Below are 24847 nucleotides of genomic sequence, written 5' to 3' on the forward strand. Positions count from 1 at the left end.
TCGCGAGGGCGACAGGCGTCCCCGGAGAGGACGGTCCGGCTGCGCCCCGGGGGACCGGGCCCCTCGGCGACACCCCGCGCCCCCCCACTCCCTGCCTCCCCACCTGCTCCCTGGCGCGGGGGCCGGGCGGCGGGCGGCGGCCGGGCGGGAAGTGCGTGCGCGCGCGCTCGCGCAAATACGGCGCAGGAGCCCAGCTCCGCCGGCCTTTTCCGAGGAAGTCTGCGCGGTTGGGCTCAGTCCGGGGCGAGCGCGCGCGCGGGCGGGACTGGGCTCCTCGCGGAGCGAGCGAGGCAGGGGGGCCGCTCCCGGCGGCGACCCCGGCCCGGCCCCGCCATGGGCTTCGAGCTGGACCGCTTCGACGGCGACGTGGACCCGGACCTGAAGTGCGCGCTGTGCCACAAGGTCCTGGAGGACCCGCTGACCACGCCGTGCGGCCACGTCTTCTGCGCCGGCTGCGTGCTGCCCTGGGTGGTGCAGGAGGGCAGCTGCCCCGCGCGCTGCCGCGGCCGCCTGTCGGCCAAGGAGCTCAACCACGTGCTGCCCCTCAAGCGCCTCATCCTCAAGCTGGACATCAAGTGCGCGCACGCGGCGCGCGGCTGCGGCCGGGTGGTCAAGCTGCAGGAGCTGCCCGAGCACCTCGAGCGCTGCGACTTCGCGCCCGCGCGCTGCCGCCACGCGGGGTGCGCCCAGGTGCTGCTGCGGCGCGACGTGGAGGCCCACATGCGCGACGCGTGCGACGCGCGGCCCGTGGGCCGCTGCCAGGAGAGCTGCGGGCTGCCCCTGACGCGCGGCGAGCAGCGCGCCGGCGGCCACTGCTGCGCCCGGGCCTTGCGGGCGCACAACGGCGCGCTGCAGGCCCGGCTGGCCGCGCTGCACAAGGCGCTCAAGAAGGAGGCGCTGCGCGCGGGCAAGCGCGAGAAGTCGCTGGTGGCGCAGCTGGCCGCCGCGCAGCTGGAGCTGCAGATGACCGCCCTGCGCTACCAGAAGAAGTTCACCGAGTACAGCGCGCGCCTGGACTCGCTCAGCCGCTGCGTGGCCGCGCCGCCGAGCGGCAAGGTAGGCGCCCTCTCCGACCCCTGCCAGGCCCCGGGGGGTGAGGGGCACCGGGGGGCCGGGAGCTTCCCGGGAGGACCCCCGCCTCCCCCTTCTCGTGCTGCCGGCAGCAGCAGGTCAGGCTCGGAAGCCCTGGTCCCTACAGATTTCTGGGCGCTCAGGGCGACGTGTGGCACAGCAGCTTCCCGGGCCTGGGAAGACCAGGCGGAGCCCAGGAGCGGGACTGACTGGTCAGGCCTTGCTGCTCAGACCAGCGGGGGCTCTTGGGGAAGTCGTGCAGCTGCTTTTAAGGTGGGAAGACTTGGTCCCTAGACACGTGACACACAGGGTGAACTATATCCACGTGTCCTCGGGAACCCACAGCCAGGATAGAGAAAGTGCAGGAGGCGGCCAAGAGAGGGGCCTCTGGAGTGAGAGCTGGATTCAAAGGCGGGCTTTGCAGCCAGCTGGCTGGCTGACCTTGAGCAAGCTGCTCAGAGTCTCTAAAGTTGGAAACTGTGGTCCCTAAGGATGTGACATGGGATGAAACACAGCCAGGCACCTTCCCTGGTGTTCATCCGGGGATTCCAGAAAGAATTAAAGGGACCTACGCCGAGTCTAAAGTGAAAACTGAGAGTGAGGCCTCCCAGTTAGGAGTTTGAGAATCCGGGCTGTTTGCTGACCAGCAGGTGACCGTGTGGCTGCAAGTCCAGGTGCACCATTTCCCTAAATACACAGCGGGCTGCCTTCATCCTCCAGGGAGGCAGTGCTGTAGGAGAAGGGCCTGGCGCTGTGCCTGGGGGCAAATGCCCCACAAGTGTTGCCGGCAAGTACCTGGAACCCCTGAGCCCCCTTGGCTGTTGTGCGGTGGTACTAGCACCAGCAGTGGGCCCCAGGCTAACAGCTTTCAGCTGTTTCCTCCGCAGTCAAGTAAGGCAGGTGTGATGCTGCTCTTCTGAAGGAAGAAGGCCTTAGTGAGGGGCAGTCATGGTTCTGGCCACAGCTTTTAGGGGCCAGGGTGGGGTTCTGCGCCCACACGCCCGCCTCTCCAGCCCAGGTTCTCAGTCACTCTGGTGTTCCCTGTGTGTGTGACCACAAGGCCATTTACTGAGTGCGTGTTATGTGCCAGCGACGGTGGCCGGCCCTGCGCCAGCTCTTCATCCTTTGAGATGAGGACGCGGTCTCAGCCAGGCCCCCGACCTCCTGCCAAGTCGCTCTGCTGGCGCGGGCACCCAGGGTCTGCCTCCGAGCTCTCAACTTTGGGCCACCGCGTTCTTTTGGCCCCGTGATTCTTCGTTGTGGGGTGTCTGGCAGCGCCCTGGACCCCCAACCACTAGATACCAGTAGCATCCCCTCCCCCAAGTTCAACAACCAAAAAGGTCTCCAGATATTGTGAGGGGACTCACCCTAATGCAAAGGCCACAGTTTCAAGAGTGGGGGAGGGACACGGGCTGCTGGCCCTCTGTGGTTGTCTGTCCATGTGACCCCCACAAGAGAAGCATTTGCCTGAGGGGCCTCTGGGAGCCCGTGTCTGCCCTGCCCCCTCCTGCCCTCTCCCAACCCCCTTCCAGTGAGTAGCCAGGCCTCAAGTTTCCCCTCCCCGCCCCCACCCATCCTGGCCCCGCCTGTCTGTCAGCTGCAGCCTTGGCAGCTGGCTGCTCAGCTCTGGGCTGAGGGCAAATATTTACAGCTCAGAGGCTCACCCAGGACCTCACAGGCTACAAAGGACTGGTGTGGCCCAAGTGACCGAAACAGAGGGCGGGGCCTGGTCTTCAAGCAGGCCCTGGGTTCCGGTGAAGGAGGTCCCCACTTTCCCCCGGTATGCTGTCATCTGGATTTCCTGCGTCATTTTAAGTGGCACTTATTTATAAATAAGCCACTCACCCCCAGCATAGATACATCATTCATTGTTAAGCTAGTTTATTATTTCTTCTTGCCTTTCTGTTTTCTTTCTGGAGTGTTTGGGTAAACTTTCAGAATCAGAAACTACGATACTTGAATCAAAACTGGATGTTTTGAAAGTCTGTTGGGTAAACGGTGAGATGATCTTGGTTTTAGGCTTCGAGACCAGATGTTGTTGCCTTCTGAGCCTCCAGAGTGGGTCTCCTGGCCTGCGAGCTGTGCCGGGGGTGTCCCTGGCCTCAGACCCTGCAGCCTGGTCAGAGGCCTTCCAGAGCTTTCTGCGGGGTGGGACACTCCCTCCGCTTGCTCCTAGGTTAACCCGCAGCTGCCCTGCAGAAAGCTTTTGCTGTTGCCCCTGGAGGCCTCTGCAGACCCTGATTGTTTCACTAGTAAGGGACGCTGCTTCTGCTGGGCACTGCTTGTCGTCTCCCAAAAGGCAGGGGAACTGGGCTGCTCATGCACAGCTGTTTTACTTTTCTCTACGTCATCATGGTTACATATCTGTTACAGGCTGAAGTAGGTTAGAAACACTCAGATTTTCAGTACCAGCTCGTTAAGGCCTAGAGCATGTCCCATAAAGTGAGCAGGCATTATTTAAATTATTTTAGGGTTCAGATTTCGACGCCAGCTGAGCAGTCAGGTTTGTGGGTGCTGTTCCCACGCGGCAGACCTTGTTTGTCCTGTTCTAACATGTGACCCACAGCAGTGGCACTCAGGCCGCCCCACCATCGGAGTCACCTGGGAACCTTGTTAAAATGGCTCTGGATTCTGCCCCCTGAGCTTCTGGTCCTTCAGGCATCAGGCCTGCATTTGTGACAAATTCAGCTGTTGCTGGTCACCTGTCACACTTTGAGTACCAACGGGACTCAGTCTCAAGTAGCAACATGGACAAATGTGGTGGTTGGGCCCCTGCAGAGTGGTTACCTTACGGACTGATGTCTAAGCAGCTCTTGCTAAATGCCTTACGGGGACCAGGGCACAGTTCCAGAACCACGGCTGCCTCACAGTGACACTGTTGGTGACAAGGCCCAGAAAGCTGTGGTTTCTGAGAAGCTTCAGCAAGTGGCCATTCCAGAGAGCATCCAACAGCCCATTCAGCAAAAGGACTGTCATATCCATTTCATTTCAGTGACTTATCAGGAACTTTGGGCTCTGGTTTACACATACGTTACCCAGATACGCTGAACTCAATGATCAGAACCGGAGACTGTGACCTGGGATTCTGTTGAGGTTTATCTGTAAGTGGTTCTCCCTGTGTTCAGACACGAGGCTTGCCTCCTTGTGAAAGTATGTAGTGAAAATATGTATATATAAGTCTTCTTACAAGGCAATTATGCCTGGACTGTGGACCAAGCAGCTTGGGAGGGAAGGACATGAGTCATGTCCCCAAGTGCCGCGAGTGTAGAGCGCATTATGGAAGCAGTGCATGAGCTGCCCGTCGCCTTCCCTAGGCAGACTATGCATGTGTGTATGTGCGTGTGTGCAGGAAAGACAGATTATAAAACGTTATAAAAAGGACCAGAAGTCACAGAGTCCAAACGCAGAGCTGGGCTTTGAACCCAGCACCTGGATCCAAGCTCATACACTTAGCAAAGAAAAGCGCTTTCCCAGGAGGCAGGGGGTGTCCCCTCTGAGGTCTCCCATGCGCTCTGGGATGGTGACATGCTGTCATTGGCGGTGCAGGGACAGTGTTTCATCACATGCTTAGAAAGACCGTGGGGGTAGGTGCCCTTGGCCCCCCACTGCACATGAGAAACGGACACTCAGGCTCCATAAGGCCCTCGGCGCCCATTTGGCTTGTTGTCGCTGGTCGGATGGCTTCTGGTCTGTGATGATGAAGTCTGTGCCCACTTTCCCGGGTCTGGTACACAGTACACGGCGTGCCAAACAAGACAGGTCCTGACAGCAAAGGAGAGTTAGACAAAGTAAATGAAAAGGAAATGGAGAGCTGGGGTTCCAGGTGGAGTAGGGGCTTGTCTCTTTAATTTTTATACTAATGTGTTTCCCCGAAAATAAGACCTAGCTGGGCCATCAGCTCCAATACGTCTTTTGGAGCAAAAATTAATATAAGACTCGGTCTTATTTTAATATAATATAAGACCCGGTATAATTATTATATTTATTATATTATGTTATGTTATATTATATTACATTATATTATATGAAGACCTGGTCTTATAATAAAATAAGACCAGGTCTTATATTAATTTTTACTCCAAAAGACGCATTGGAGCTGATGGTCCGGCTAGGTCTTGTTTTCGGGGAAACACGGTAGCAACTTAAAGAGGGGTTGGTGGGAGGAAGAACGTGACGTCCGGCCCGTGTGCTTGGGGCTTATCCCCTCACGTTCCCAGGCGCTGCATGCCAGGCTGTGACAGGCCCCTTGGGACACGCTGGTACCCTGCAGTGGCTTCATCCATGGGCTCAGACTGCCTCTGAGTCTTTGAAAACCACAGTCTTACTGTTTTTTGCTCACCCAAGCTTTTCTGCGGAGAGATAGCCCACGTCCCCCGACTAGTGGTGTTCTAATAAGCCGGTTCCAATAGGAAGGGAAGGTGGTGTAACATAATGATTACCCTGAAACAAAATAACTGACAGATGGACCCGAGCGTCCGTCTCTCTTACCCGTGCCATTTGCATGCTTACAGGGACCCTTAGGGACACCATGCGGCCGTGTGTGAGTGGCCTGCAGCACGGCTGGCTGAGCTTTGTCTCTGTGGGTTGTGGTTGTGCAGAAATGAGCTCTGGACCCAGAGGTCATCCCTGGCATTTTGCTAGAAGCTGTTTCCAGGTGCCCTGTGTCTGCTGTGAATGGACCAGGAGGGGTAGTCCCTTCAGGCTGTGGGGTAGGGTGGGCACGGCCTGTGTCCACGGACGGCTGCAGGGCACCTGAAGGGACTGGCGTGTGCTTAGGGCCAGCCCCTGCAGTTGGTGACATGGGGGCCACGTGCTCCTCTGCCTCGCTGCTGAGGTCCCTGGGCCTTAAGGATGTGCCTGCTGGTAGCGCTGGCGGCGGGTGAGTGAGATGTGTACAAAAGTGCTCAGTAAGCCTCGCCTGGCACTTACTGAAATTGGTTAAGTACCTGGTACCTGGAGGTTTTTAGGTCTTCTTCTCATAAACAGCTGAAGACACCTGAGGCGTTAAAGCGGTTGTTTCAGAGAAGGAGGGAAGGGGTCTTTGCTCAAAGTCTCGGGTCACACTTCATCGTGAGCCTCGGGCTGCCCCTCACTGGCTCGTGCTGGGTTTCTGTCCTTGGACTGTCAGGAGAGGGACCACAGGCCAGCCTGGCCGCCCTGGGCTGAGATGTAGAGCAGGGTAAGGCTGCTGGGTGCTGGGAGGCTGCTGGGTGCTGGGAGGCTGCTGGGTGCTGGGAGGCTGCTGGGTGCTGGGAGGCTGCTGGGTGTATCTGTACTTGTCCCACTGGGGTTAACAGGCCAGGAAGAGCGCCCAGCTTCCTGTCAGGAGACCTTGGGCTTCACAGCTGGGTAGCCCTCGCTTTCCTTCTGATTTGGGGAAGACAATGTGTCAGGATGGCTAATTAATTGGAGGCTTAGGTTTCAGACACTGAAACCACCTTGTCCACCGAGTGGGAATGTGGGAACAAGGCTGCTTGTTCTTCAGAGACGCATTCTTGTGGGCCCACCACACACGCGCATGAGTTCAGCACAAAATCACAGATGCGAACTGGAACTCCAACTCCTGGGAATAGAGGGTCGATGTCTAGGGATTTCCCCGGTTATTTAAATAGGGCAGCAGACGATTTTATGTATATATAATTTTTTTTTGATCTGCAGAAGAACTGAAAGTCTTTACTTCTCTTACATTATATTTCAAAAACCTGTTTGGCTTGTGGATGAGCATTTTGTCTTCGGAAAAGTTATTTCTCTGTTCCCTGGCCTTTGTCCCGCCTCCTCGCCCCACCTTCTTGGTGACAGACATGTGGCACTGATAATTCTGCTGGCTGAGTTCATTTTCAGGCATCCTCCCTTGACTGTCTTGTCTGAGGCCTGGGCAGTTTCCTCTTCTGTTCTTCCTCCCAGAATTCTGTCTTTAGACCTCGAGGTGGAGTGACAGGGAGGGGCTGGGCCAAGACCCTTTACCATTAGAAACAGCTTGGACGACAGAGAGGACAACGCATGTGAGTGCTGGGAGGGACACGTCCCCATTCTTTTGCACTGAACGTCTGGCAGCCGGCTTTGCTTCTGCCCCCCAGCCCCAGCCCTGCACATTTTTGTTCCTTCTCGTCAGCAGACAGAGCAGTTTCCCAGCTGTGTGTATCCCTGGGAGCTTTGCATAATCGGGGGCTCAGAGGTGTCCCGTCACCCTGGTGCTCAGACTAGCGGTCAGTTGATTGCAGCCCACAACCCGCCAGGCAGCTTTCCCGTCTGGCCAGTTCTGGGCTGTGAGTCACACAACAGCAGTCATCGGGACACCCGCATCCGGCGGAAAGGAGAGTTTAGAAAGAATCCACACTGACGGTGGCGTGGATGGACTCTGGAGACCGCCCCGCCTACTAGGAGCTGGTGCTGGCGCACGTCCAAGCTTCCCGGGCTGAACTGTTTGGAAGAGAACAGTGACGGAGTAGAGAAAAGGGACTTTGCCCATAGAAGACGGTTTGCATTCTTGGGCACTTAAGAAGATAAAACAGCCACTATAAGGTGTGTTTGACAATCAAAGGACATTTGACTTTGGTTCCCCTCTTTTCACTGGGAATAGAGAAGTGGGTGTCTAGGGCTACATGAGCCCATTGAGAGAAATTCAAAGCAGTGGATAGAGAAACTACCCAAACCGACCAGCATTGGTCCAGTTTCCCCTTAGCTGAAAACGCCACTGATTCCATCCTGTCCGAGCAGCCCAGAAGCAGCCCAGTGGCGGTGTTTGCCAAATCCCATGTGTGTGTCCCTTCCATTGGTGGATGTAACTGAGTGGGAACCCTTGAAACACCCTGTGTCCTGAGGCGTTTGGAGCCCAGGAGCAGGTTAAACCATTAGCAGGAATTAATGTTAACACGTTAAACATTGTGTGGAGTGTAGTGTTGAAACTCGAACAATTCTTCCAGAGAGTTAGAAACTAACATAAGCAGTTACGGTTGTTGCAGGGGAGGGAGTGCCAGGGAGGAACTGAGTCCAGCCCAGGGTGTCAGAGCAAAGAAAAGGACGTTCTAGTTAGATGGGCAAGAGAAGGAGCCCGGCCTGACAGGGCCCTTCCTCTGTGTTTTCTCTGCTCCCAGTGTCACGTGATGGCTCCCTGCTGGGAGTCAGTCCTGAAACAGGCAGTGCCACCTAAGGCCACCAGCCAACACCCCTGCACGGCAGACGAACTCAAGGGGTTGCAGAAAACGAGAACAGCCCTGCTTCCCGGGGCTGCCTCTGGAAAGAAGCGCAGCCGGCAGCTCAGTTGTTCCACAGGGTCCTTCACACACTGCTGTTGGGCTGAGGAAAGTGTGTTCGGGCCTGTATCACTTGTCCCCGGGAGAGGTGAGCTCTTCGAGACTACGGCCCGAGTGAGGTGTCTCTGGGATCTCGGATTGGGTGTTTGGGAGACAAATAGTTCAGTGAACAGTCTGGAGTTCTGCATGGATTCTTGGTGAGACCTCCTACAATGAGTTCCTTTCTGGAACGTTTTGGAATTGCACCGATTGGCCCGTCTCGGGAGGGCTGGGCATGCTGGCCTACGTGGCTTTCTGTCCCATGTTTCCCCCTGAACGGGGGCCGTACACACGGGCACTTAAGGAGCAGCGTCCAGGCCCCACCCGACCTCTTGCTGACTGTGCACGTGGCCCGTGTCTGCAGCCCCTGGCCTCAGCCTCCCTGCCTGTATTGTGAGGATGGCATTCCTGCCAAGTGATAAACTTGGTTGCATTTTTAAGTATAATAAAGCCCTGAAATACACAATATACCGTGTTTCCCTGAAAAGAAGACCTAGCCGGACAATCAGCTCTAACGCATTTTTTTGGAGCAAAAAATAATATAAGACTGGGTATTATATTACATTATGCTTGGTCTTATGTTATAGTAAAATAAGACCGGGTCTTATATTAATTTTTGCTCCAAAAGACACATAAGAGCTGATGGTCTGGCTAGGTCTCATTTTCGGGGAAACACGGTAATTTCTGGCATCCACTCTGCAGCCAGTGTTAGCTACTGTCATTGTTTACGCAGTGTGATAGGTTCCTTTATTTTTCTTTCATTTTTTCAAAGAATAAGTGGTTATCACCGTGGATTCTAAACTGATCTTTTGCACCATGCGATTGTGTGTTCTCCTTTGTGCGTCATTTGACTTTGCCAGAACGGCACTGTCTCCTGGGTCACTGTGTGGCTGTGTGACTGCAGTTTCTGTCACTCTTTAGTCATGAAAGCCAGAGACGTAATATGTACGATGACTGTTCAAGTATTTCCAGTGTTGTCACCCAAGACAGCAAAGCTCAACGCGGACTCTGAGGCACAGAGATAAACTGTTTCAGCTTGCAGGTCCTCATGTTTCCATTGGAAAACGATAGGTCCACACTGACTGTTTATTCTGTGCCAAGGTGAGCTGCCCGCCTGGTAACCTGAGGCAGCTCAGGGGGACGATCAGGACCGCCGATGGCAGGCGCTTTGGGCGGTGCTGCTGTGTGGCGGGGAACCGACTTTGAAACCAGTAAAGGGGATGTCGTTGTGCGTCCTCTGCTGTCCCAGGGAGTGCCAGAGGCTCGTGACGTCTCTTTTCCATCAAAATGCTCTGTTAGGTATGGAGGAAGTGACCCTGCAGAAATGAGCATTTTGTTGTGTTTTTAAGGATGCTTATAATAAACTGTTTCATATTTTTCAAAAAGCTGCATTTGAATAATCCTGTGTTTAAACAGAAAACGTGGGTGCAGCAACTACTAACAGACAAGTGACATTGTGCCCTCGGAACTGGAGCTGGTTCCGAGCTCTGTGCTTCGGTCGGGCCCGTCGATGGCAGTTTGCACAGCGGTGAATCCACTCTCGCTCATGGGTCTGGACCAGGGGCTCGCTCGGCAGCGCGGACACCTCCACCCCTTGGACAGTTGACCCTTGTGCTGTGGGACATGCCCGGCCACTCTGCTTGTGTGACACAAAGGAGCTGACGTTGAGCCGCCCACCTCAATCAGCTCTGGGTCTCCTGGGGCCGCGGCAGTGTCACCCTGTGAAAATGCCACCCCCTTCCCTGAGATGCAGAATGTCCGCTCTGTGTGCACCTGATGTCCCACGCCCGCCTGCCAGGCACAGGCTATGCTGACGTGCCATGTGTGAGCTGGGACTTCCCCGAGCACCGCTGCTTGAACCGCGGGTGACATACCGGGGACGCTGCTGTTCAGGGAGGCACACAGAGCAGCAGTGCGGACAGCCGTGCACACCGGGTGCCCAAGAGCAGGCGGCGCAGACCGAGAGTCGGTGGTGGCGGGCGCGCAGGGCTGGTCTGGACACCCCCAGCCGTCGTCCGTGGTCCTTCCGAGGCTGGACGGCGTCTGGACGTGTTTCTAACACAGACACAGGGCAGTGTCAGCCCTGCCCCGGACTCCCCACGAGCCCCGGAATATGTGACGGCCACGGGGGAACCCAGGAGCCCCTTAGGTAGCAGGAAACTCCCTGCCATCTGTTTTCTGTGTGTGAATAAATTCTGACCTCGTCTGTTCCTCCAGGGCGAAGAAACCAAAAGCCTGACCCTCGTCCTGCACCGCGACTCCGGCTCCTTGGGCTTCAATATTATCGGTGGCCGGCCGTGCGTGGTATGTCACTGGCCGGGTGGGTTTTCCTCTGAGGGGGCGGGGCTGCGAGCGCCCAGGCCTTGCTCTCCTCCTGCGCCCCCATGCAGGGACCTGTGTACTTGCCATCTCCTGACACAGCGTCGTCCTAGCAACACAGTGGCTGTCCTGCTTCGGGGTCCTGTCTGCTGGGTGGCAGCTGAGCTGTGGGACGTGGGGCATGGTGCGTGCAGGCGGACCTGAGTGGCAACCTGCTGTCCCCTCGGGGACAGGGACCATGCACCCCCAGTGGGACCATGCACCCTTTGCTCCCCCGCCTCTCACCACGCTCAGGATTCACGCGGTCATCTCAGCCCCCACTCCAGAGACGAGAGGCCCAGGTGGGGTCTGTCAGCCTAACCGCTGGGACAGGTCTGTGAGGGGCTTGAGGAAGTGGCAAAGGTCGGGTGTCAGGTCAGGCCAGCTTTCAGGCGGGATTACCTGAATGTGTGTCATCTCTTACTCCTTTCTTTTCTTGACTGTTTCCTTATTTATTGGCTTAAAAGGAAATAGGCAAAGGAAAAGAAAAGGAAAACTAATTCAGTCATTCAACTGATAAGTACTGGACAGGGGCCATGGGCTTGGGGACACCGAGTTTGTCCAGTTGGACATCAGTCAAGAAACAAGAAAATATAATAGTTACAGTTTGGGAGTGGTCTGACGAAGGACAGGATGGGGGGTGCACGTGCAGGGTCCCGGGGAACAGGCACCGTCGGGCAGGCTGGTCAGGAGAGGAGGCAGCGGCACAGTCCTGCAGCCGGGAGCTGGCAGCCGTGCACAGGCGGCTAAGTGGGCCCTGTCCCTGGAGCGCACCTGTGCCGGGGGCCCCTGATGAGGTCAGGATGGTGGCTCTGCTGGCATAGAGGCTCCCTGTTCCTGGGTCCAGCTGAAGATGCCTTTGGGGGCCGGTGAGCCCTGGAGGAGGACACGTCCCGGCTCGGGGCCAGCGTTCTGAAGGATACACAGCAGTTTGGTCGACCAGAAGCCCATTTGTAGTACGTATATTTAGTGGAGCACTCTTAACTATAAGAAAATCGAGCGGATGTAGTTAGCTATCAGTTTTATATATTCACTACTGAACTGATGTTACCTGACTTATAAAAGTTACATGCAAAATGGAGCATTTCAAGTGAAATTAAAATAGGAGTTTGGATCAGATACCTAATTTGTTCCTTCATCATTTCATTGCATTGCGTTGCTAGTACTCATCTTTGGACACCACTGAGCTGAAAGGAAGTGCAGCTGCCCAGGGAGGCCATGCCAGGCCTGGAACAGGACAGAGATGGCACTGAGGCAACTTCAAGGAGCGGAGGGTGGGCAGGAAGGGGCCAGCGGGAGGCCCGGGATGGGGACGGGGAAGTGACCCAGGAGAATCCTAAGCTCCCTTTGCTTTTGGCCACAGTTGCAAAAGCAAACACACACGGTTTATAAGAAATGGCAGCTTAATTATAGGTGATATGTAGTCATTAAAATGATGAACGAACACATTCTCTGCCTTATAAAACATGCACATAGAACAGTTGAGAGGATGAGAATGCAGATGAGAATGAAGATAATTAGGGTACCCCCACTTTGCTGAGCCCCCGATGTGCACACGCCTCCCCTGCCCCCTGGTCTTGGGGAAATTCTTAAGAAACTGTAGGATTCTGTCCGCTTGGTCCATTTTTATTTTTACCAGTTGGCTGAGGATCCAGGTGGCATGCCATGTGCCGGGGTTCAGCGCTCCCCAGCTCTCAGCGGTGACTGTCTGAGCAGTGGGCCCCAGGAGACAACAGGACTGGGACTGACGGGTTCTCCAAGTTACCTTCCAGAATGTGTTTTGTCTTGTAGTGCGAATAACAGCAGTGCCTGTGCTTGGTTTTCCTTCGTGGTTGTATCCCCACCCCTCCCCCGGTCCTTACCACTGTGCAGTTTTAGGAAACACCTCCCCTCAGATGCACTTCCCGCCAGACATTTCAGGAGCTTCCATAGCCCAGAGCCCGACCTAGGAAGACCTGCTAGAGAGCCCCACCCAAGGGCGGGCTTGTCCAGGCCACCGCAGTGACACGATGTCACAGTGAAGCGAGTCACGTGAACTTTTGGTTTCCCAGTGCGTGTAAAAGTGACGTTCACACTATACTGTAGTCTGTTGAGTGTGCAATAGCGTATGTCTAAATAAACGGTGGACATACCTTACTCAGAAACACTTTATTGCTAAAAATTGGGAGCCATCCATCACCTGTCATCAGCGAGTCACAGTCTTCTCGCTGGTGAAGGGTCGGCCTCGATGCTGATGGCTGTGACTGCCCAGGGGGTGGCTGGGAAGCCGGGGTGGCCGCGGCCATTTCTTAAAATGAGGCTTTCCACATCGACAGACTCTTCCTTTCATAACTGATTTCTCTGCAGCATGCGGTGCTGGTTGACAGCATTGTACCCACGGGGAGCTTTCACAATTGGGGTCAGACCTCTCAAGCCCCGACCCTGCTTGTCATCAACTAAACTGATGTGATATTCTAAGTCCTAGGTTGTCATTTTGAGTCTTCACAGCATCTTCACCAGGAGTAGGTTCCTTCTTAAGAAACCACTCTCTTTGCTCATCCATAAGCAAATCCTTATCTGGTAAAGATGTATCACAAGTTGGCAGCAGTTCAGTCCCCTTCAGGCTGCCCTTCCAGTCCTATTTCTCCTGCTGTTTCCACCACGTCTGCAGCGACTTCCACCACTGAAGTCGTATCCCCCAAAGTCACCTGTGAGGGTTAAAACTTGTTCAAACTCCTGCAATATTGATATTCTGACCTATTCCCATGAATCGCAAATGTACAATCCTTTCTAGAAGGTTCTCAATTCACTTTCCCCGCTTCCACCAGAGGAATCACTGTCTATGGCAGCTACAGCCTTAGGAAATGTATTTCTTAACTATGAGGACCAAAAGTTGAAATGACTCCTTGGTCCACGGGCTGCACAATGGATGTGGTCAGCAGGCGTGAAAACCACATTAACGCCATCATCCGTCCCCATCAGAGCACTTGGGTGACCAGGTGCATCGTCAGTGAGAAGTTATGTTTAAAGGAACCTTTCTTCCTGAGCAGTAGGTCTCAACAGTGGCTTGAAATGCTCAGTAAACCATGTTGTAAGCAGATGCGCTGTCATCCAGGGGTGGTTGTTCCATTTACAGAGCCCAGGCAGAGATTTACGTCAATTCCTAAGGGCCCTGGGATTTTCAGAACGGTCACTGAGCCTTGGCTTCCACTGAAAGTCACCAGCTGCATGAGCCCCTTACTGGAGAGTTAGCCTGTCCTCTGAAGCCCTGAAGCCAGGCACTGACTCTCGTCTCCAGCAATGAAGGTCCCAGATGGCACCTTCGTCCACGATAGGGCTGTTTCGTCAGTGGAACAGTCAGCACCTACATCTCCCCATCCAGTTCTTCTCTGTCTTATGTGGGCACAATCGTGGCATCCCCAACAATGGCAGCAGTGACATCAGAGGCCACTGATCCCAGATCACCATAACAAACATAGTAATAATGAGACAGTCTGGAATATTGTGAGGATTACCAACATTGACGCAGAGACACAGAGTGAGCACATGCAGTTGGAACAAGGGTGCCGACACACTTGCTGACGCAGGGCCGCCACCCTTCCCCGGGGAGAGCTGCAGTGTCTGCAAAGAGCCACCAGGTGAAGCACAGTGACACGAGGTGTCCTGTGTGGCAGGGGGCCCACACCTGGAAACGCTTCAGATGTAGCAGGTCTGTGCCCCACGGGGCTGGGTGGGGGACCTGGGACAGCCAGGGAATGTGGGGGTGGCGTCTGCGCCTCCCGCAGGTGAAAGGACATCGGCCTCGCCGGAACATGGCACTTTGGTCCCTTCTTGTGTTTGTCCAAGAGCACGTTCTGGGTTTTCTTTTTCCTTTAAAAGAGGGTTTATGTACAATGCAGAGTGGATTTTGTGCTGTTCGTAAGTGTTCTCAGTTTGTGTGGACTTTTTGAGGGAATGCCGTGCGTGTCCCCTGGAAGAAAGTTTCGTTCCCTATGCACGTGTTGCCTTCGTGGTTTTAAACTTGTCCCAATCAGCAGAAATGGCAGAAGGAGCTCTGCACAGTTGCCTGGGGGCCTGGCAGTCCGCTGAGAACGTGTAGTAAGCGGACTTGAGTAGCTGCGTACGTGCCTTGTTAGTCACTGGGGGGCCGAGGGCCTCCTGAGTGGGACGCCGGCTGGGCTGTGCCACTGCCACTTTCCTCACGTGATGCAGTGTGGATGGGACACGCTGAGCAAAGCCACGCCATCTGCTCGCAAGTTCGCAGAACCCTGTGAAGCAGCAGCCAGTTGGTGGTCACACCTGTCACCTCTGCGTTGGCTCGGGCACGGCACTGTCAGGGCCCCCGGGGTGAGGACAGTCCCCCTTTGCTCGAGGCAGCAGAACAAACCAATCCCAAACTACGTTAGCTCACCTTGAAAATAGCTCTGACTCAGAAGGTGTTAGGAGAGGAGCCAATGGACAGTGAAGAGATGCCTTTTACGAGAAAAATCCATCGAGGCTGAACTGGATTTGATTTCTTGGGTTTTGAGCTTCTGTGTGTCTTGCCTTCTGTTCTCACCCCCTACGCTGCCTCGATTTCACCTAAATTGTGGTGTTTGTGTTTCCTGTTCCTCTGCTTTCCGCTGGGACTTCCTGATGCTCTTTCAGAAAAATTACTTGAGGCGGGTGCAGCATTCTGCAGATGGGACCACAGCCAGAATCCCACCCCCGGCTCCCTCTTCCCCGCCAAGAAATGCAAAGCAGTTAAGTCAAACCAAACACAGGCCTCCTCGCTGTTCATATGTTGACATCACCTCTCGGGGAATTCGGGCTGGCCCATAAATCCTTTCGGGGCCACTGAGTCTCTTCCAGGTTCCAGTGGAATATTCCAGAGCCTGGAATGTTAGTCTTCTGCATGCGTGTGTAGTTTTGAGATTTTTCTCAGGGGGAGACAACCCTGAATTCAAGCATGTGTAAGAGACTGACCTGTCCCTAACTTTAAAAGGGCCTGTGCTGCCTCCCAGCTGTGTGGCCGTGGTACTGGGTGAGCGTGCCCTCTCTGCTTCAGGCTTTTGTTGATGAAATGGGTGTGCTCGTACTTACTGCCTGTGGGTATTACGAGAACCTAACAGTACCGTACACCTCGCTGCAGACCAGGTACCCAGTACGTGTGCAAGAAGCGGCTGCCACGCAGTTCTGGGGACACGAGGTGTGCGTGGGGCCACGCAAACGCACAGGCGAGTGCCGGGTAGGCGGCTGTGGGGGGGGCACACATTCCGGCAGGGACAGGGAGTGAGCGGGGCCTCTGGGGACAGCTGGGGAATGCAGCTGGCACGGCGCCCTGAGCCCTCTCGGGAGGATGCTGATGGAACCCAGTTGGCCTTGTCCTGGGAGGAAAGGCACTTAGTGCTCATTTCAGGTCAATTCCGTTTCTCTCGAGTCCCGTCTGTGACTGTGTCTGTGGGGGGCGGGGCGGGAGGGCATGTGTGTCTCCCGCCCGCAGTTACTGCGGTGGCACCTGAAGGAGTAGGACCACATTCAGAGTCACCCATCCCACTGCACAGTGTGGCGTTGTGCTGCTGTTTAAGGAGGAACGTGTTACCTTTTCATGGTTGTTTACAGTGGAATTTTGTGTTTGCAGGCTGAGTAATTCCGACTGAAATGGGCCTCGCGGCTCTGTGTTGGGGGGCGGGCTGCCTGTGGTGGTCGATTCTAGGCTTTTGGTGGAACGTCCTGAACTTACTCTTCAAGTGGTTTTGTTTAGGAAAAACACATGCTGCGCCTTTTAATTTACAAATCCGTCTACCAGTCGCTGGAATGTGGTGCACACACTTGGAGACAGTGCATCCCCGTCCATTGGAAGGAAGTTCAGGAACGAGCTGGACTTCTTATCAGGTTGTGGGAGCCTTGGTTTTGCAGGCGGGAAGGAGTGAGCGTGAGCTGTCTTTCCCACAATGTTTCAGTTCAGACTTGGAACGATGTAATGGGGTTTGAGGAGATGGGAGATAGAAAGTACAGGTTTCAGGTGCAATGGGCTTTGTGGTGCAAATCGGAACAAGAGTAAAATACCTGCTTTCACCACCAGACGATTAGATGTTGAAAAGCCGTTAAGTGTCATGAACGCTGCCAGCCAGCCAGGAGGCTGTGGGCAAGCGCGGAGTCAGGAGCTGTTGGGCAGGCCTCCTGGGCTGACCAGGGAAACAGGTCAAGCGGTGTGTCCTCTGCGCCCCCTCCGAGGCTGGGGGCGTGCCCTCCATCGGTCTCACAGAGGCGGCCCAGGACTCAGGCAGGAAGGCACTGGCAGAGCTCCGTCACCATAGCAACACCGGGGACCATGCTGAGCGTGTCCACACTGGGTCCTGTGGGTGCTGAGGGGTCGGGTGGGCTGTGGGCTGGCAGTGAGACACCTTCATGGTTGTCAGAGCTCAGGAGAGCGGCAGGGTGCCCGGGGCAGAGGGCACGGCCCGTCTGGGTGCTGGAAGGGGCAGCTGTGGGCCAGGGGGTGCTGGATACAGACAGACGCTGCTGTGGGGACGCCAGGCTTTCAGGGTGGTGTGAGCACTGTTATCGCGCACGAGTCCATCTTAGCTTATGGGAGCTGAGCAAGAAACGTCCCTGCTGCGTGGCCACCGGGGCTGTTTTAAGAGAGTGGGTTTGGGTTTTATGACCAGCCTCCCACTCAGGCGTGTGTGTTTTATTCAAAGGACAGCCAAGATGGATCTTCCAGCGAAGGGATCTTCGTGTCCAAAATCGTGGACAGTGGGCCGGCAGCCAAGGACGGAGGCCTGCAAATCCATGACAGGATTGTGGAGGTAGGTGAGCGCTGGCCGGTGGCTTTCCACGGCCCACGTCATGTGGCCTCGCACTTCTGTGCAGGATTCCTGCGTGTCGGACCAGGGGGTGCCAGCTGGCGTGCAGCTGCGTGTGTGCGTGACAGCACGGCCAGGAGTGGCGTGGCTGCAGTCTGTCCCTCGTCACGTGCCGGGCGTGTGTCCCGTGTGCTGTGGGTCATCACTCTGTGGGAAAAGCACTGGTGTGCGTGCTGCGTGCAAGCTGGAGCCTGTGATGCATGTCAGTCCCCAGGGCCCGCTCGTGCCAGCTTCAGAGCCACTCTGATGTCCTCAGGCTGTAGCACCCAGGCTCCCACCCCGGTCTGTGGTCAGCGTGCAGGCTAGTTGTCCGGAAGCCCAGGCAAAGCTCGACCTTGGGGACGTTGGCTCCTACCAGCTTGCCCTCTGCGTTCTCAGGTCCTCACGCTCAATTCCGACTTCACGGTGGCAGGTGTGTGGGCTCACAGGGCCACGCCTCACCCGCACCGCGATGGCCGGCGCCATCCTGGACGCTCCGGTGCCGGGATGGAGAAAACCAGTGTTGCTGCCTTGCATGGGCTCATTAAGATTCAAATGAGTAGTTTTTGGTGGTGTTTTTGACCATTCTGGTTGGTTTTCTAACAGGTAAATGTACGGCTAAACAGGTTGGATTGCGTATGAGAAATAAATTAAATATTTGAACCCAAGGCGTTGACGTGTGGGCCATGGCCATAGAAAGCAAATTAACTAGGAAACCGGAGAAACGGCCCTGACCCCACTGGGTATGTTTCCAGACACATTTGCGCAGTATCTGTATTTCTTGAGCACTTTCCTGGCCCATTTCAAAAGCTTGGGCATGGGGAGCTCTGACCAAAAGATGAGCAGAAGGTGACGTCCCCGTGGGGACAGCCAGGGTCTCGCTTCTCCATGTCCTTGGGATGCGTGCACGTGTGCAAAGCACCACACGTAGGGTGACCTGGTTCTCAGGGAAATGACAGTTAGGCTCGCAGGCACCAGCTGAGGGCGGCTGCGGTGCGGTCGCTGAGCTGTTGGGAGGGGCCTGGTTTGCTTTTAGGGTCATTGTGAATGTTTTACACCCTTGGACTTTTTGAGCGTTCTTAAACTTGGAGCCCTTTTTGCCGCGTGCTTCAGGGTCCGTGTTTGTCCGCGCGTTTCAGGGTCCTGCTTCCGGGTGGGAGCAGGTCCCGGTGGGAAGGTGTGCGGCCAGCACTTTCCCAGCAGCACACATGCTGACTTGCTGTCCTTTTCTTCTGAGAGAGAATACATTTTCTGAGACTGTTATTCAAAAAGATAAGTACAGCTTCCGTTGCCAAGGGTTTGGTTGGAACAGCCAGTTTCTCTAAGTAATGGATTTCATTGCTCTTGTGTTTTGCAAATGAATCCACAGCTGGGCAGGATTTTCTCTTGGCAAAGGGTGACGTGTGTTTGAAACGTTCAGTACGGTTTCTGGTAAGTCACATTCCCAGTTTGGACAGTGTGTAACGCATTAATCACGTCCAGTGCTGAGGCAGAAAGAAGGCTGGTCCAGGAGGGAAGGACGTCCTAATGGCAGTGACACTCCGCCCTTCCCAGTCACATTCTGACCCCTTCCGACGTGAGGCCGTCGTTCCCATGGCTGAAAAACGCGCCCTCCACTTCCCTGTCTGTGCCTGAGTTTATTACCAGGCCTGGATTGGATTCCTCTTAGTGTGTGTGTGTGCACGTGTATGTGTGTGTGATGTGTGTGCATGTGCGTGCACGTGTATGTGTGTGTGATGTGTGTGTGCACGTGTGTGTGTGATGTGTGTGCATGTGTGTGTGCACGTGTATGTGTGTGTGATGTGTGTGCACATGTATGTGTGTGTGATGTGTGTGCACGTGTGTGTGTGCACGTGTGTGTGGCCTCCCTGGTCCCCACCCCAATCATTGTGACAGTGACCCTGCACTCCCTGGCGAGGGGTGGGGCAGCCACGGGGGCAGAGACGTGTCTTCTGCCAAAGTCTCCTGCTGCTGCGGGGCGAGCACCTCAGGATAGTGTTGTCACCACCGCCCTTTCTGCCCGACTGCCCCGTGACAGCCACCGTGGACAGCGGGGCTCGTGCCTGGGTGCTCCCGTGGCCGGGAGTCCTGGGCCCCCTTGGATGGCATGCCTCCCAGCACTTGCAGCCACCGCTGTGGCCTGCTGACCCAGGAGCCCAGGCCCCACTGGCAGCTCGTGTCCCCTTCTGCCCTGGGTGGGGACGGGTAGCCCGTCGTGCCCATCGACCCCACGACTCATGGAATCACAGCAAGTTCTGCATGTTCAGTGTTTGTTGCCGACTGTGGTGTGTCCTCCTCAGCACCCTTAGGATGACGGGGACACCACGCAGGTGTGCCCAGGGCTTGCCTGTGCAGTGAGATGGGTCGGGGTCCATGGGGAGCCTGGCTCGGGCGGTGGCCTCTATGACACCCGTGTGCAGAGGGAGGTGACTGATACAAGGGCTGTGAGAAAGTGTGACAGAGTGGCTGAGGGGATGGGCCTGCCATCAGGCCAGATTGTCATCCTGGCACTGCCACTTAGATGACCGTGGGCAAGCTTCCGGTTGTGTGTGAGCGCCACGTTCTTCTGCAAGATGTGACATCGTGAGGCTGGCATAACAGAGAAAATGGTGCCAGTGTCTGAACACGCACTGCGTCCCCATCCTGTGGGCTGCCTGGAGTTGTGAAAAGGCCGGGCTGGGGGACCTTCAGCGAGCAGGGCTTTGGGGACAGTGTGGGGACAGTTCCATAAGCCTGAAATTACAGCTGTGAATGGAGCACTTTAATCTGTTGTAGACTTCGTTTTTAAATCAGTGACGCCTTGAACCTGGCTTGAGAACAAGCTGTCACTTCTGAAGGCCACATAAGTCACAATAATTGATCAGGCAGGAGTAAGAAGCCCTAATATGTCTTCATGTGACCGACATGGTAATTCTTTGCATATGTGCTGGCTTCGTGCTCCAAAAATAGATGAAACAATGGCGTGTTCCTTGTCAGCCACCTTCAAAATGCCAGAAGAGATCAAATTCTCCGTTCTCATATTGACGCATGAAGAATATTGGGATATCATAAAATTGTGCAGAGTTCATATTTCTTTAGCAAAGTCTTCCCTTGAGGTTGCAAGTTACATTTAGTTTATTTTTCGGGTAACCCCTTTACCTGTTGAGATTAATGGAGTAATCAGTGTAGAAAAATCGGAAACACAGTAATTATGCAGGTGAAAACAGAAGCCCTTACTGACAGTAAGCATTGTGCTGACACAGCCCGATTGGCAGTTTGCTCCCTGGGAAGGTGCACAGCGGCCCACGGGCTGGAACTCGCGGGGCTGGAACGGTGCGTATGACACAAAGTATTTTCTTTCTTCTTTTTTAAAAATTTATTGGGGTGACAATAGTCAAGTTACATAGATTTCAGGAGTACAATTCTGTATTACATTATCTCACATTGCGTGCTCACCACCCAGAGTCAGTTCTCCTTCCATCACCATATATTTGATCCCCTTTACCCTCATCTCCCACCCCCACCCCCTTACCCTCTGGTAACCACTAAACTAGTGTCCGTGTCTATGAGTTTTTGTTTCTTTGTTCGTCTTATTCCTTTGTTGCTTTCAGTTTTGTATCCCACGTATCAGTGAAGTCAAACACAAAGTGTTTTCATCGCTGGTTCTAAACTCTGGCTTAAACGAAATGGGAAGAGCCCCAGGAAAGGAGAACGATGTGCGATTCCGTTGCAGCACTGCTGTTGGTTTCTGTCATTGTGAAACATCTGAAACGGTGCTTATGAGAACCTTGGGTTACACATGTTGGGGACGTGGGGTACAATCGCTGGAGAAAAGGGAACCGAGCAAGAAAGAAATATGTCACCATATTTTTATCGAGAGCTTGAAACTTCTTGTATGATCAGTGGGGTGACGTCTTCATTTTCATCAGTGATTAAAAGGTTAAGTTTGAAAACTAGAAGAAAGTCCTGCTGTTCCCTTTCCTCCCAAAGGACTAGTGATAATGGGGGCAGAGTGAAGTTGCCGTTTCCCCGTCAGCATCTCGGTACCTGGAGAACCCATCCTGGTGGACGGACCCTCCCGGCAAACGTGATGGCACGGCCGGGACACTGAACGCTGAGTTTGGCAGAAATATTCTCAGAGAAACGTTGACACCTTGGTAGTTGTGTTTTATTCACAGTCTACACCAAACTCCCCCTCTTTGAGCCACGGTCCTTGAATTAGCTGTGTTTTGACAAATACGACTTTTTCCGATCGTTTAGTTAAGAACTTGTACAAATATACCTAACTGTGTGACTGTCTGGACCTGTACAGGAATCCGAGTGGATATCTGTGTCTGAGCACTTTGCTGATGTCACACTAGTCACTTGTGAGGTGGCCCCTTTATTTCATGTGTCACTCATTGGAGACCCAGGAGAAGCTGGATGGAGTTTTCAGCTGTTTTGCGTATAGTCCATGTTTAGGAACCTTTGTTTCTACTTTGCCAGGAAGGAGAGGCGGCTCCTTGGGTCAGGTGGCATTCTGGAAAGTGGGGACAGGGAGATCTCTGTTTGACAAGCGACCTGGCTCCCTGTGAGGCCCATTCATAGGGACTTCAGGTTAAGTTGCTCGATACATCACGCAAATAAATCTCAGTCTCATCTGCCGAAGCTTCCAGACTTAACAGACCTGCAGCGAAACCCACTGATTCAAAGAGAAGACGACTGTCATTGCTATTTCTGTTGAAAGGTTGTTTTCCTTTCTCTGTGGTGGTTTTGAAAGTTGAGTCCATACAATTGTTTGTTGTGTTGCCATAATTAGAACATTGGATATGAGGCTGTTTGTTTGTGGCCTTTTGTTACCATCAATCCCAGTTCTAAATGGTTTTTTCAGATGTCAAGTGGAGATTTAAGTTGAGAAGCCGTCCATAGGCTCCCTTCCTCGGGAGCCAGCTTGTTCCATCTTAAGCTGCGTGGGAAACAACAGCCAGAGGGTATGAGAACACCATCCTGTTCTCAGCAGGGCCCTAGGCTGTTTCGGGATCAGGCAGGACAGGAAGTGACAGCAGCTCATGTCACAGGAGCAGGGAGGCCCATCCTGGGAAGTCGCCGTGGGGCCAGCGGCAAGCGCAGCCCAGTGTTTCTCAAACTGGGTCCTTTGCCTCCTGCGGATTTCACGGATACAACACCTGCTTTGCTAAAACTTAGCATTGTTCGTACAGCAACGTGCCAGTGTTATCCTAAACTTCCTTTAAAAGGAAACTGTATGTCGTGGTTGTACGTGAAAGTCACTTTCTCGTGCTGTAGAGAGAAGATAGCAGTAAATAAATACAATAGAAGCATGGAGTCGGTCAATCTCAGATCCTGACTTGCTTCCTCTTTGTTTAAGAGCAAAATCACCCTGTGAGACTGGAAGTTGGTGGGCCTGGGAGCTTGGCAGTGTCGCGCGGTCCTGGCCGGGTGATGGTTAAGTTGCTCGTGCTGAGAGACGCGCCAGGCAGAAGGTCTGCTCGCTTCCCGTCTGCATTACTTCCTATCGGTGCAGTACTTCCTGTCTGTGTTACTTCCTGTCTGTGCGTAACTTCCTGTCTGTGCATTACACGGGATAAAGTTCATTTCCAAAATGCTGCAACAGACGTCTCGGCCACCTTTTACGTGCAAGCGCGTGCAGCCCTCACGGGTGTGAGTGGGTCCTGGGACGTGTGTGTGAAAATTGGAAAAGGTCGTGAGATGTCTGTCCTCACCACGTACAGAGCTCTCTGCTGTTTCTATTTCTGTCCCATTTCTTAGTGTTGTTCGTGCCCCACTAAGTTAGTGGCTGACTAAAGGCCAGTGGTCAGCAGTGTGAAGACCTCTGCTTTAGGGGGCAGAGCTGTGCCTCTGTGTTGACAGCAGAAGCCTTTTCTCACGTCCTCCTCTGGAGTCCGGCAGACCTGCCGACCGCACGCCTGTGTCCCTGCCTCCTGCAAACAGTGGAGTCACTGACATTAGAATCGACTGCAGTGTCTGCTCCCCGCCTCTGTGCAGCCGCTGGGAGGAGGCGTCCCCCCCGCAGGTCCTTGGGGGGGACCACGGAGGGTCCTGCTCAGGAGAAGGTCCTGCACGTGGGCCGTGTGGACCGAGCTGCGTGTGCTGGGTTCCCAGGCCTCCGCATGGCGCCCAGTGTGGGGAATGGCGCAGTGTTTGTCGCCTGACTTGGAAATAGAGTTTCAGGTCACATGGCTAACTTCTGAGGGTAGAACTGCAGGAGGGCTGACATTAGGGCACAAAGGCAGGTGACAGTGTGTCCCGAGGGCTGAGTGACATTGGACACTTTGACAGCAGACAGGTGGGGTCTGCCAGCTGTCCAAATAGGAATAGCAGTGGCTTAAAATAGACGCGTGTCCCAGAGCAGTGTCCAGCCTTAGACCTGCTCTGTTGGGAGCAGGGAGTAAATGGCCTCCTTCCCCCCGACATGGGGTGAGGGCACCCTGCTTTGCTTTTTTAGAAAAGATACATTTAATGGGATCATAGGAAAATCGGGACTTGGGTCTTTGATTCACCAGACTTAGGAGTCTGCTGCGTTTCTGGCCAGCTGTCTGTCTGTATTTCAAGCAGAGACTGTCCCTGGTCTTGCTTAGTGGGAGATGCTGGAGGGGCGCTCTCTGGTTGCCTGGCTCCCGTGACAGCCAGTGGGGATTTCCTTCAGCACGTGTGCTTTTGCTCGTGCAGCCGAGGCTGTGCCCGCAGACCTGGAAAGTACTTGACACTGGTCACCCTGTCCCCTCCCGTTTCAGTGGCTTGGGCCTGGCCTTGCTGCAGGACCCCGTTTAGGCGACATCAGGCCTGTGGCTGCCACGCACGGGAACAGGTCTTCACTCACTTCTGCTGGAGTGAGCTGTTGTCTTCCGTGGGATTTTCACACGTCTCCCCGGAAGTAGATCCTTTGCCAAGTCGCCAGGGCGGTGGTGACCGCTGGAACCTTGTGGGCCCCTCTGGTGGGGACGTGAGTGCAGCGTCACACAGGCCCTCGCTGCCTCTCGCCCCAGACACACCCAGAGCCATCTGATGGGCAAGGTGGTGTTTGAAGCCTGTTGTAGCAAACAGACGCATTTCACCTTCTTACTGTTATCTTTCTGCCAAAATGTTTGAGATCTGGGTTCTGCGCTGAACTAGTGAGAACGGGGCCAAGCTGAAATAGCATTAATGCTGAAATCGGTGTGAAATAAGCTGAAATCAGTGTGAGTGCTAATTCCCGTGAATGAAAATGTCAGGGAGACATTGCTTAGAGACGTTGCCTGATTGTTTTCTAACGACACTTGCTCACAGAAGGTGTGAACGTGGATTCCTGAGCTTGGAACGCTAAGACTAGCACGCAGCAGCTCT

At 54.5% G+C, this 24847-nt stretch overlaps 1 protein-coding gene across 1 annotated transcript in view; it reads left to right on the forward strand.

The window, feature by feature from the left end:
* Positions 1-241: 241 nt before the first annotated feature.
* Positions 242-24847, forward strand: part of PDZRN3 (PDZ domain containing ring finger 3) — a 148369-nt gene continuing 123763 nt past the window's right edge. Inside the window, exons 1-3 of the mRNA XM_081072855.1 lie at positions 242-1056; positions 10581-10667; positions 17384-17491. Coding sequence (XP_080928981.1) covers positions 334-1056; positions 10581-10667; positions 17384-17491 — 918 coding nt within the window. The 5' untranslated portion in view covers positions 242-333. The remainder of the gene's footprint in view (positions 1057-10580; positions 10668-17383; positions 17492-24847) is intronic.

Source organism: Rhinolophus hipposideros, assembly GCF_964194185.1.
Source record: "Rhinolophus hipposideros genome assembly, chromosome: 14".
NCBI lineage: Eukaryota > Metazoa > Chordata > Mammalia > Chiroptera > Rhinolophidae > Rhinolophus > Rhinolophus hipposideros.